The sequence below is a fragment of the Lissotriton helveticus genome, chromosome 12, assembly GCF_964261635.1.
Source record: "Lissotriton helveticus chromosome 12, aLisHel1.1, whole genome shotgun sequence".
Classification (NCBI taxonomy): Eukaryota; Metazoa; Chordata; class Amphibia; order Caudata; family Salamandridae; genus Lissotriton; species Lissotriton helveticus.
The window spans coordinates 374578742-374592287 of NC_136073.1; the positions used below are offsets into that span (position 1 = coordinate 374578742).

General features: G+C 47.9%; 1 protein-coding gene across 2 annotated transcripts in view; it reads right to left on the reverse strand.

The window, feature by feature from the left end:
* The window catches only part of SLC7A9 (solute carrier family 7 member 9), an 824809-nt gene that overhangs the window by 312925 nt on the left and 498338 nt on the right, over positions 1–13546 (reverse strand). For both annotated transcript variants that reach the window (XM_078669571.1, XM_078669572.1), the window contains exon 8: positions 3354–3477. In XM_078669571.1, the coding sequence (XP_078525697.1) occupies positions 3354–3477 (124 nt within the window). The remainder of the gene's footprint in view (positions 1–3353; positions 3478–13546) is intronic.

The window sequence follows — 13546 nt, forward strand, 5'->3', positions numbered from 1 at the left end:
GCCATAGAACTGAGGAAAATAAAACATCAAATAAGACCCAACCCACCCATCCCACCCAGCACCCCTGCAGAAGGCTACGGCCTACCCTCCAAACAGCGCGCCTGTCGCCCTAAACCAGAACCCGAAATGTAGTAGAGACAAGAGAAAAGAAGAATATAGAGACAAAAAAAGGACATCAAAACAAAAGAAATAAATGGGAGGGAGGAGCAAAAGGGCAGAAACAAATACGGTCGGCCACAGCCCTCTACCCAACCATACGATCATATTACATGTGAACCAGAACGACACAATCTCGAGCGCCAAAAAACGTACAGGGGGGTCTCCCACAGCACTAGAAATATGAGCAACTTCGCCACAGATCTGTACATCAATAAACCACCGGGAGCCGTGCATCTCACCCCAGTCCCTTCCTAACCACAGTTACCACCCACCACAGGACAGTGTGAAGTAAGCAACACGATGCGAGGCAAGCACACAATTGAAAGAGAGTACGAGCAAAACGTAGGCCAGGGAGGGCAATCAATAAGCAAGTGGGCAAAAGTTCAAATAGGCAGTTCAAATGTCTCAGCAATAGCAACAAGGGCAATAATAGACAGGAGTTCAGTCTCGCCGTTAGGAAAAGCGGGGGTTTCCCTGCAAAATAGAAACACGACCTCATCAAGGCAAAAACAGGCAGCGGTCCACCATTGTTCTCAGGCACCCGGGGAGGATCGGATCCCCGCACGACATCCAAGTCCCCAAACTCCAAACATCGAAGAGCAGGAGGTTCCAAATCCACCGGCCAGCCGTCGATGGATAGCGACAGTAACCCTCGTAGCGACCGGGGGAGGCGAGGCGGTGGCATCACTGAGACAAGAGGGGACCATGAAGGAGCGTTCACCCAAGATGGCGGTGGAACGAATTGAGTCTCCCGGAGCACCGGGGGCCAGGGCCGCACGTAAGGATCGTAAGGCATCAAGAACGTCTCCAATCGTAGGCTCACGCACACACGTCCAGGCCCCCGTGCAGTCCAGCAACCCAAGTCCGTCATCACGAGGAGACCCACAGCACAGGTCGTCGGCAGCCATTTTGTGAGTTCAGCCTCCGCACCACCCTCCGCGATTCTCGGAACAGTTCACAAATGCGGGCCTTTACAGATTTCCGGGGGGTCCCAGCGATGGCAGCCTCGGTGAAAAAAGGAGATTCGCCCAAGGCGGGGGGCCGTCTGCAATATCGCTGGCGCTCCTCTCAAACAGAGTCCGAGGACGAGGGTCCAGGGTCGATGGACGGAGCAGCGGCGGGGGGACCCCTTCACACGATCAGTCCACGGAGCACCGCGCCCCGCACCAGCCTCACGGCCGTCAAGGCGGGCCCGGATCAGGGTCACCGGGATGTTCTCACAACGGCTCTCACCAGTGGTGCAGTCTCTCGGCCGGGGCCGACGGTCACCACAACGCCAGGCCGGATCCGATAGGCGAGGCCCCGGTCTCAACACCACAAAGGCCCAGGTCCCTTCGGGGGGCACAACTTCGGAACCGCAGCACGCCGGAGTCTCCAGGCCAAACGGTGAGTAAGAGCGAAACGTTGCGTTGCTATTTCTTCAGAATTGTGTCGTCTCTGGGCAGGATATACAACAGGATATGCGAGTCAGGCCAGAGGGCTGACGGAGCCGAGCTACAAGGCGACCATTACGCTCGCGAGCTTGGCTCCTCCCTCGACGGCAGCATCTTCATCATCAACGGCTACTTCGTCGACGTCAGGCCTGTCGACGACAGTGCTGTCGACGGTGGCACTGTCGACGGCGGGATCATCATCTACATCTTCGTCGACGTCTATGCCGTCGTCATTAGCTATGTCGGCGACGACTTCTTCGACGGTGACTACCTCTTCTTTTGCATCGTTGCCACTGGTGCCACTTCCACCATCGGGATTTGGTCTTTCCAACGTCAGCCCACTGCACCAATGTCGCCTGGTTCAGGTAGACCAGTTGTCTATTCCAGATGACAAGCAGCCACCTTTGCCATTGTTTGCCACTGGCTTTGAAGAGGACTCTGGTTCGGAAGAGGATGACGGTGAATCTATGAAAGACACCCCAATACTGGAGAAGTAAATGTTGTTCTCTAGTCAGATATGGTAACAAGCTGATAAAGGATACATGATAACTTGGGACCCCAAAGAATTACATTGCTGCCTGTTTTCGATAACAGGACTCCAGGCAATGGGCATGACTACCTTCCCCACTTGGTACAGGGTTGCATTGGACCAAGGAGGAGTCTGGGGCTCCTCCGGGCTGAACAGATCCAGTACGCCCTAGAGTGATGCAGGTGATACCCCAGACAGGGGTTTCAACCACTAGACAGAGCCACCTAGCCTGCCTGAGGCATGGTGGCATCAGACTAGGGAGAAGGTTGGGGCTTTTATGGGCTCAACAGTTCCAGTAATCCCCAGTGAGAGGTAGGTTAAGTCTAGGCTTTTGCCTTGGAGGCCTGTTCCCCACGTCTGGGCTGCAGGGACCTGGCAGTGCCACCTTCCCTACCCAGTGGAGAGTGGTGTCAGACCAGGGAGTTGTCCGGGGCTCCTCTGGATTGACTAGTTCCAGTATTTCCCAGTGACAGGGGGGGAGAAGCCATGGCTTTTGTCTGGGAGACTGGGGCTTCAGCCACAATGCAGGACCATCTTACCTACCCAGGGCAGGGTGGCGGCCGAACGGGGAGGAGTCTGGGGCTCCTCTGGGATGAACAGTTCAAGCAGTCCCCAGTGGGAGAAGCCAAGGCTTCCATTGCAAGGTAGGTCGCTGCAGTCCAGGGCTCCAGCCCCCAGGCAGAGCCACCTAGTCTGCCCAGGGCAGGGTGCGCTCCACCCACAAGGGTTTGCCAAGTTTCAAGACATCCACCAGTTAGCTGGTCAACTTTGAAATTGCAATTTGGATAAAACGGCACTAGTGACGTTTCATTCTGAAAGCCGGTCCAGTCAATGTATAGGTATGGGTGTGCCAACTCAGAGTACCGCCTATGAACCAGGTCACCAGCCAAGCAGGCCTAATTAAGATTTTGCATTGCTATAGTCACCACATAGAAATAGAATACATCTCTAAAGTTACTAGTAGTTACTTAGAAGTTGCATCTTGAGTTATATGTGACTCCACCTCCGCATAAGTGGGTGGAAAAACATACTCCTATTATAGGCGTAATTTTCGTTCTGGAATTTCTGAATTACACTTTGGTAGATATTTATGTCTATGTGTAAATCTAGTGGTGTGGCGATGACTGCCTGTATCTTTACTTTTACAAATCAGGTCCTATGTTTGCTGCCATTTCCATGCCATCACAAAAGGCTAACACTATTTAAAAAAAAAATTGGTATGCACGTCTTACCACTGCAACAGCCGGTGATTGTAGTAGCTCTGTCGGCGTCATCACACTGAAATATGCAACGTTGATCATTACGTAGCTAAATGTTACCACTGGAATCCCAATTATTATCGACAGAGGTAGATTTCTAGAAAATATGGCAGAAAAAGTTTTTGCATCAGTGACAAGTGAACTGAATAATAGAAAAAAATAGCAACATTTGAAAGATTATTGAAGGCACCAGACAAATTGAAATACTGTTGCACACAGAATATATACTGGAATAGGAATTACAAGTAATAGAAGAAAACTGGGACTCCCATTAAACCAGGATAAATTTGGCACAGTATATGGGAGGAAATCCGGAAAACCATACTGAAATTTGTGCATAAACATGGATTCCTGCAATTATTGTCAATTTTGAGTATCAGGATTTATATTCCAGTGGAAATTTTGCCCAGGGGAAATGCTGATCCCGCCTTATTGATATGTCCATGGTGCTGATTTTTTCCTGCCGAACTCATGAGGGAATTAGGCTCTCTCCCAGGGGCTTAATTAGACCCCTTACTTTGGGGAGGAGGGGTGTTGACACTCCCAGCCAGGGCTGGCCCTAGCACTGGTTGCACACGGTGCAACGGTCTTTTTTGGCGCCCCATACCCCATTTCGTCTTTCTCTGTGAATTCCTTCAATATCACTCACCAACAATGCCCCTCGTCTCTCAATAGCACCTTTTGACAAACATTTCATTTTTTAATAGCGTTACTCATAGTTTACTCACACTTAGTTCTGTTACCTGCATGGTACACGTTCTTTGTAGCAGGCACATTAACTCTCTGTGCTGTGTCGGTGGCAGGAATGCCCAGGTGAGGGCACATGGAGTTATGCAACAGTGTGAGAGTAGGGTAAGAGGAGTGGCTGCAGGGTGAGTGAGGTGACCATATGGATTTGGGTGTAGAGCCAAGTGCAGAGTGGGACTAATGAATGCATGGTTGGTAATGGGCTTCTTTGAGTGAGATCGCTAATTGAGCAGTGAGGGGGACTGGTGAGTGAAGTATCACATGACTGCAAGGTGAGTAGTGGGCCCGTGTGACTGCAGAGTGAGGTACAGGGTGAACAGCGCAAGTGCATTGTGAGTGCAGAGTGATCACTGTGATTTCAGGGTGAGCGTGAAAGTGAAGTGCGAGAATGAGGAGTGAATTGTCTGAATGCATGGTGTATTCCCACACACTTGAAATAACTCAGCTTGTTATTGACGGCGTAGGGTTTCAGATACATGTTAAACTATTGCTGTTATGGCATTAATCAGGGATGAAGGGTGGAGGAAATAAATAATGTGCTGATCCTGAAACAAACTTCCAGTCTTATGATTAGGTTTGCCAGCTCATTATTTTAATGTCACAGACAGGACAAAAATAAGCAGTCACCAAAAGCCGTACTTACAGCACTTATCTGTTTATACTTCGAACAGCAAATATAAACAGAAAGCACTTTTAATTGTGTTGTAGGGCTGCCTGGATGATCAACGACTGATAATCAAAGAGAACAAAGACAGAAAAGTCACATTACAAATGAATACCTACTTTTTTTTTAATTTATAACCGTATTTAGTGCCAAGACAAGGTCTTTGGATTGCTGGCATTTTACTTTTGGCACCCCTACTTTATATTCCTTTTCATGAAATGTATTCTCACACTGGGGCAGTAAATGTAAAATACAAATGTAAGGAATAGGCAGAGTGGGGGCTAAGGGGGTACTGGAACCAGAAAAAAACTAAGCCTTGGTAACCAGTTTACAAAGGTCTTTAAAGACCTGTAAAAAACTCAGGCGTACCCGGAGATAAGACTCCAGACACTGCTGAAGCCAAGCCCACAGCACCTCGGTGCTTTAAATGGGATAAAATAAGTTCAGGTACTCATCAATGTAAGCAGTAAATGGGGAGGGGGCAATTGGGGGCTGGGCTCGGAGGCAGCAAGCATTTAGTGGTAGCAACATGTTCTTGGTGTGCAGTTGGGCATGATAATAAAGAAGTATTTCTGTCATCTGTTGAGTATTTGGTGTTTCCTCCCATGTGAAAAGGATACAATTGTATTGTAATTTTATACCAATACAGATTGTTTTTGACATTATTGCACATATAAAACATGTCATATGAATTTTGTCAATGTGCACAACAGATACTGAGAGCAACTTGATTAAGAAGCCTGGATAATGATAGACCTATCCATTTTACCCTCCATTCTTTAGAGTACATCCTACACCTTACATCTTTACAACTTTTTTTCCTCACTTTTCTCTATTTCTCTGTTGACTCATCCACTTTTCACATAGTAAACATCAAAACTGATGGCACTGAACCAACCGACATGAAAGGGACATTTTTAAACTGTTCTTTAGCAAAATGCAGACCACACCACTGTCCCAGTAGTTTTTTTTACAATACAACACACACCTCCCGTTGTCAATCAAAATCCTCCACAGATTCTTCAATGGGAGCATGAGGTACCTTATGTAAGCACTGGGCAAGTGCAGTGATAGCAGGTAACTAGAGTGGTAGCACGTGATGAAGGGCTTAAATAAATGGTGAGATGAATGCAATGGAGTGAGTTGAGCCAACATATGTCAGGGCGATGTGAATGAGGTCAACAACAGATTGGGCACCAAGTAAACAAGGCATGCACAGGGCAGATGAGCCCAGCACTGGTTGGGTCAGGTGAGAACTAGGTGAGTGAAGTGAAGAAGGAAGGGTCAGATAAGACAGGTTGAGTAAATCAAGCATGATGGGTCGTTGCAGAGTGGAAGAACCAAGCATAGCTTGCATGATGTAAGCAAGGGTCGACAAAGCAAATCCAAGGTGGATGAGTCGAGCACAGGTGAGAATAGGATTATCTAGATGATTACCAGTTAAGAAAAGGAAGTAATCTGGGTCTGTGGAAGAGGCAAGCACAGCTTGAATTAGATGAGCACAATATGTGCAAGGCAAGTACTGGCTGGATAAATCCAACACATTGTACAGTGGGCACAAGAAAGGTCAGGAGACCACAGTTTTTAAATAAAATAGTTTTTATAGGGAGGTCTCCTGGGTGTTGAAGTGATGCAAAAGAGATGTTAGTACAATTTTCTTGCATGTGCATCCCTCAGGATAATACATCTGTAGACATTAGAAAAAAAACAATTTGGTTTCAGAAAAGACTTTCATATGGGAGAAGCATAAACAGAGAATGTTCTACCCCTCATTCTTTGTTATGTGCTATTCTTAGTATGCAAAGGTTCTGTTGCTAGGGGGAGGCTGGGAGGGACAGCAGTTGTTGAACAGGTGGTTGGGAGTGTGCCTTATTCTGTCCAGTGGTGACTGCATCTATGAATACACCTACCTGTATTGAAATAAATCAAGTTGGTGTTTTCATGAGGCACAACATGTATTTAGGCGACGAGCTGGAGGCTGTCACCACCTCGCCAACCCACGCTATACTATGGGTAAACAGCCTAGGAGGTCTTCAGTTTTCTTTCCAAAACAAGAGACAACTAACAAAAGACTTAATGTGTGATCTTCTTCAGACAAAAACAGAGACTCTGACTATAATGCTGGCCCAAAGTACAAAGAGTGTGTTGCTTTTCACTAAATGTAATTAAAGCTTTGCTTCACTGTAATATGACTCTCTTAAGTAAAGTGATAACCTGTGTGCCATCATTTCCCTGCCATTCCATCTAGGTGTGAGGCTACAGATGGCTCCCTGCCAAGGACAGTTGAATAAAAGGAGGTCTGATGGCCCCTTAACTTCGCTATGGGCCAGCTGGCATCTGATAAGCCGCCTTGCCACCTGAACATTTCTGCTGGAAATGAAAGCCGACATTGTGCAGGTGCAGCTGAATGTGTCCCGGATTCTGAAAGTTTCACCGGACCAAGTTTACCATGTTTCTGTGGGGCCCAGCCTCTTGGTAGGGTAGACAGCGTCCACCACATGAAAAGAGTGGAAAAATCAAGTGAGATTTAAAACTGCCTAGGAAGATGCAAAAAATCTTTTGTTTTATATTTATTGGGTTGCTCTCACTGCCAGAATTAAAAAGCAGTGCATAGAGCAGTATCGATTTAAAACTACTCGTATAATCAGGTCCTGATTATATGAGTAGTTTTAAATCGATACTTAATTTTTCCTTTATACTTTTTTGCGCAGCACCCTCACTACACCAAATCCTCACATATGAGATTTTAGCATCCTAGTCACACTAGGGAACATCTGTTGAAAACATGCCTGTGCTCCTCTCTCACAGTGAGGGAGTTGTAGCCCTCAGCAGGACTAGGATTTCCTGCTGGGAGGAGGAACCCATATGATGAAGCATGTCACCTTCGGGTGAGTGAGTGTTCTAGTCCTTAAGGGATAATCCCCCTTATTGGTTACATGTCTTGCACATTTTTTTCTGGGAGTATTTTGCGCACTCACCACACACAATCTACGTATAAGAAAGGAACCCCTGGCTACAGGACTTTAGATTACACCTGGATGAAACTCTGATACTGAGTCCTGGAACTTCGACGATCTGCACAATGCTGGATGACTGAAGAATCTCCCTTGGAGTAAGAGAGTTACTCCCCTGCGTGGCAGGCACCAAAGACGCATTTGACCAGTTTGCATCTCTGAAGCTCCCGCCAGACTCCAAGCACCTTTTCCACAAAGGTTGCTGGCCTACACTCCACGAGTGTTCCGTGAATCGCCCCTTTGTGTTTTCGCTCGAGGTACCTTTGCGATCCCTGGTCCGTTGACTGGTGAGTCCCGAAAAAGGCAACTTTGACTTTCCTTGGGCTTGCCTGGTTGCTCCAGTTGTGGCCTGACTCCCCTCCACTTGGTGAGTCCCTCGGACCTTGGTGGTCCGCACCGAAGCATCTTTTCTCTATCTGAGTGGGTTGCTTTTGCCAAGGCTTGTTGGGTCCAATCCAGGTGCTGACAATGCAGCACTCGACATCCTTTGGGGAACAGCTCGAATCCAGCTCCTGGTTGTCGTTGACTTCTCCTGGTCCTCGTGGCTGCAGAGTCAAGCTTCACCTCTTCATATCTGAATCACCCGACATCAGTAGGCATTCGTCTATCGTGCCCCTGGTCACTGGCAAGTGACCCAGACACTGTCCCCTCTGCTTTCCGGTTTCTCACATCTTCGATCCAGGCTTGGATCACACCAGACACTTTTCTTCACAACGGCAGCAGCACTTTGCAGCAGATCGCCATTGACATCAACGACAATTCCTGACACCAACAGACACCTATGCAGCCGGCTTCACTGGGTGAGGTAACTCGAGTACTACAGTGCTTCCATGGGTGTTGACCCTAGAACCCCTAAAGTCTAAAGGGGTTTGCTCAAAGTCCTCTCCTAAGTCTCCTTAATCTTTAAATTTCCAACCGCGACTTTCCCCATAGAAGGTAACGGCGATTCGCGGCTGTGTTCTCACACTGCACGCGTCCCCCATGGGTCCCCCGTGTCACTACCTTGGGTGGTTCCTTGTGGTCCCAGTGATTCTACAGGCTCTATGCCACAGCTTTCCAAACTTTTCATGTTGGTGACACACCCTTTTGTGAAAAGAATTTCAGGGACACGGTAACGCGAGGAAGCACAGCAAGCGAGCCCGAACCACCTATGGTGGGTTCGAGCCCCACACCCCCCACACACACACCCCACCCCACACACAACCCCACACACACCACCCCACAAACACCCCACCCCACACACACACACCCCACACACACACACACAACCCCCCACACACACAACCCCACACACACCACCCCACACACACCCCGCACACACACACACGCCACACACACACACACACACACACACACCCCACACACAGAGACTTGAGGGGCACTGTTAAAGGGTACTAGTGAGGGAATCAGTGGCGGAGGTGGCCTTTCCCTCTGACTCCCTCCATCTGTCTCCCTCCGACTTCTCCCTCCCTCCCTCCCTCCCTCCCTCTCTGTCTCAATCCCTCTCTGTCTCACTCCTTCTCTGTCTCACTCCCTCTCCCTCCGACTGTCTCCCTCCCTCTGTCTCCCTCCCTCCCTCTCTGTCTCACTCCCTCTCTGTCTCACTCCCTTTCCCTCTGACTGTCTCCCTCTGTCTCACTCTCTCCTTTGCCAAATGGACTATCCACAAATGAATCCCTCCCCCCCAGCCCCCCGCCCCCACCCCCCTCCGTCGTGTGTGTCAGCCCGGGCTGAGACAGCTTCCGGGGGCACACACACAGCGCACCCGAGCACTTCACAGGTCTTTAAAAGACCATTTAACTTGCTAATAAGGCTTTTTTGGTATTCATATTAGAGCCCCTGCAGCGCCACTCTGCCTGTTGCTGGAAGGCACGCAGGGGAGATCTAATCAGCATACTTAAAACCGGGACATTTGGATGTTTTACCCGAACGCTGTTGTAAAACCCAGACATTTCTCTACTCTTATGCAGCCTCTCGGCGTGAAGGGTTAAAAGTGTGACATCTCCCTACTCAGAGTGCAGGTCTGAAAGCGTGCATGCAGCACGAAGTCTTAAAAGTGTGACATGGGGCTATTCTGTAGTCGGTGTTAAGTTGTGTGAGAGGAGCTGTTTGTCTAGTCTACGAATTTAAATGTTTTACATGCAGCTTTTCAGTCAGAGTGAATTCACGTGTGTCAGACACCTGGCCTCTCGCGGGGAGTCCCCCCTCCCCTGTCGTGTGTGGCAGCCCGGTACTGCTCACAGCCGCACCTGAGCTCTTCACAGGTCTTTAAAGACCTTGTGCATGTTAATAGGGCTTTGTTGTTGCTTCGCCCCTTCTAAGAGCCCCTGCAGCTCGACTCTTCCGATGCGACACACCTACATATGGGTCGCGCCACAGTAATGTGTCGCGCCACATAGTTTGGAAAGCTGTCCTCTAGGCCTTGTGTCTAGTCAAGACGTGGTTCTTATATCACTTTCTTAATATATGGTTTGGTACGCCCCTTGGGCTCAACGTATATTGTGCTATTTACTAAAGTTCTATTGCATTGAAATTGAGTACTTTACTCTGTAATCTCATAAAGAGATTACTAGAGATTGTTTAGAAATAAATACATATCTTTTATACATATACCTTGTGTGGCTCTCTTTTCATTTAGACATTCAAGAGGTTATATTCTGGTAAACCAAGCTTCTTTACGCTCCTTCAAGACTTAGCCTGAAGGCTGCTCTCCATAGCTACCACTAGGATAGCTTTCAATAAAGGTTGTCTTAAACCTATCTTCAAGAAGGGTTGTTTGGACTAGTGCAAGGTGCCCACTAGAATAGTGGACAGCATCTGCCAGGCGAACTTCTCACACTGGTCTTGTTGGTAACCTTGAGTGTTACGCGTTAAATTCAATGGGAGATGTACCTGCAAAACAAAGGCTGCAAGTGGGGACTTCAGGACTAGTATGTCAGAACCCAAAGGGGGATTTGGAATTTGAGGGTCACTGCAGCACAGGGACACAGTCGGTTCACATGAGCCGGGGCTGGGGGGCTCGGGTGCTGAGGTTTTGTCCGGCGGTTGCTGTAGTTAGAGGTTCACACTTGGCTTTGGCGACCTGGAGAGGAAGAGGAAACAAGACAGCAGGGCCACTCTTGATGAAGACCTTGTGGATCCTGAAATCCCTCGACGGCCGGTCGTTGTCCGTGTTAGCGGGGTCTGACTAGACACACAACAGGCCTTGGTATTTTCAAGGGTTCTGGTACCTGGGGTATTGGTGCTGAGATGCTCCTAAAGGGGTCAGCGGTTCGAGAATCACAACACCCTCTTCCTGACGAATCGCTCCCTCAGAGGGCCCAATGGCCAGCAAGACGGAATACCGGGTCGATGCAGTCAGTGCCTTCAGATGCAGGGGGTGGCTCCACCACCCCAAGGGAGCTGCTTCTAAGTTGTTAAAGGTAAGAACAGTCATTCAAGGGTTTAGGACCCTGTTCAGCTTCTGGATGAGTCAGTCTTTGTGACTGTCGATGTGCAAGTAGCCAGGCAAGATTTGGTGCCACTCTCAGTGCAGGACCTCTGTTCTCATGACTTCAGCTCTTCTTTGTCCTTCAGTTTCCAGTAGACGAGTCTGAGATCCTGGTGTCAGGGGGACCCCTACAAACTGAACTCCGGGGCCTTTAGGGGAGTGTAGTGTAACACCCAGTGGGCTACTTACCCCTGAGGGAAATACACTCCCTATTTGAACACTTCTTGGGGAGAGTGGGCATAATCCTGACCCAGAGTTCATAGTTTACCCTAATTCAAAATAGTGGAATGCTTTCTTGGCTGTCCACTTCAGGTGGCCCACCTGAGGGGTGTGCCTAGCATGGATTTAACCCAGATCTCTTGACTCGGGGTGAATGTTTTGATTGGTTCTGCATTCTGTCCATCAATCGTGTGTCTTTAGCCTGTAGGTGTGACACATCTTCTGACTAACTCATTTCCCTCCTTCTCTGGTGCCAAATGGGCTCCAGGACAGGGGGTGGCATTCCTCTGGTCTAGGGGAAGCCATCATCGCATTTCAAGTGCGGCTTTAAAGCCTCTGGCCTTGATATGCTAATACACTAGCCATCCTGCTGGAAGAGGTGTGATCACTATCCGCTGGAGAAGCCATTGTTTATGATCTCCGAGTGCGGGCAATCACCTACAGGGGCTCAGCTACTCCTCTGTGGTGGCAAGCTGGGAGATACCATTTAGCCGACACACTAAAGGACTAGTAGGTTTTCAGAGGTCACTTCTTCGATGCACTCTGAGTGCATGTCATAACAAATCTAATACTGCCATCAGTACAGATTTATTAAGACAATGTGTTTGATACCAAACACCTTGGGTTTCAGTGCAGCCATCATGTAGCTAGGTAACTTGTAATGACCAGTGCCCAGTACATGTCTGACTTCACTTGTAGTATCTAGTAATGGACTAGACATCACTGGTGCCTATATGCTCAGGCAGATGCACACTCACATATAATATAAGGCACCCTGCCAGGGCTATAGCGCCTGCTGTAGGGGTGACTTACTTATAGTATATGCAGTGTACCTTGGTATGCCATACAGGGAGTGTGCCATGTCATGTTTTCAAAATGATTTGCACCATTTCACGCATTTTGCATTGACATTCTGCCTGCTGTTTTTGTGCGAGTCCCGTTTGGTGGCATAATTAGGGCAACATGCTGCAGCCCATAGGGACCCTTTTTAGTACCCATGCTTTTGGTGCCAGGGGCACCATTTACTAGGGACTTACAAGGGTGCTAAAGTCCTTGCCAGTCTTTGTATTAAAGTAAAGATCACTGGCACTGGGGGCCTGGTTAGCGGAGACCCAGTGCACTTGTCAAAAAGCATCAGTACAATGGCAAATAGTTGGGGTGACCATGTCAAAAAGAGCACTTTACTACAAATATGGCATAACTTAAGCCTAAAAAAAGCTTGCTTGGAAGCAAACCACAGAAACACATGTTGAGTGGTCCTTGCGATCTTACTAGTTTTCGACCTGCGTTACTGACCTAGGTAATTTCACATGCACCATTTGCCACTACATTTTCTCTAATGTTTCCCAAGAGAGGAACATCAAGTCTGACCATAAAGTTGTCTTTGAAATCCTATGAAGATCTGACCAATGACCCTGTCTCAATGTATTTTAAAAGCCATATAACTTTTCATGTTTTTTACTCTAGAGTTCCTGGATGAGAACGGTGATGCTGCCTAAATTGATATTTAAAAGCCAATTATACGTCAACAGCCGTGACTGGTGCCTTATTTTTTTTTGTTGGGAAATCTATTAATACCATCCCCATATATGTCTGATTAAGATATACCTCTGAAAGTAACCCCTCTCAGTAATTTCCTGTTTTCCACATTTTATATAGTTGAGGAAGACTCAAGGCAAGAGTGACCAGAATGAAAATGAGAAAGTCAGCAGTTGACAGTCATGTCTTCTATGATACTCACGAAAGGGGAGCAACATTATTTCAAATCATTCTACCTTGTTTCAAAGCATTGCTGTCAATCATTCCATGGCATATTGATTCAGGGACTTAATCCAACCTAGACCTGGCATTGGAAAGTCTGTTCTATCCGATGTGAAGAAAGCCTACATCCAGCTAATTTCTCTCTTATCCCATTCCCCATTCCCCTCAGGTACTCATGAGTCACATTACTATTGCGTTAGTTTGGGGTGCCTTTTGGGAGAATTGGAGGAAGCCCCAGTGTATTCATGTTACTCCTTCAGAGCAGAGATTG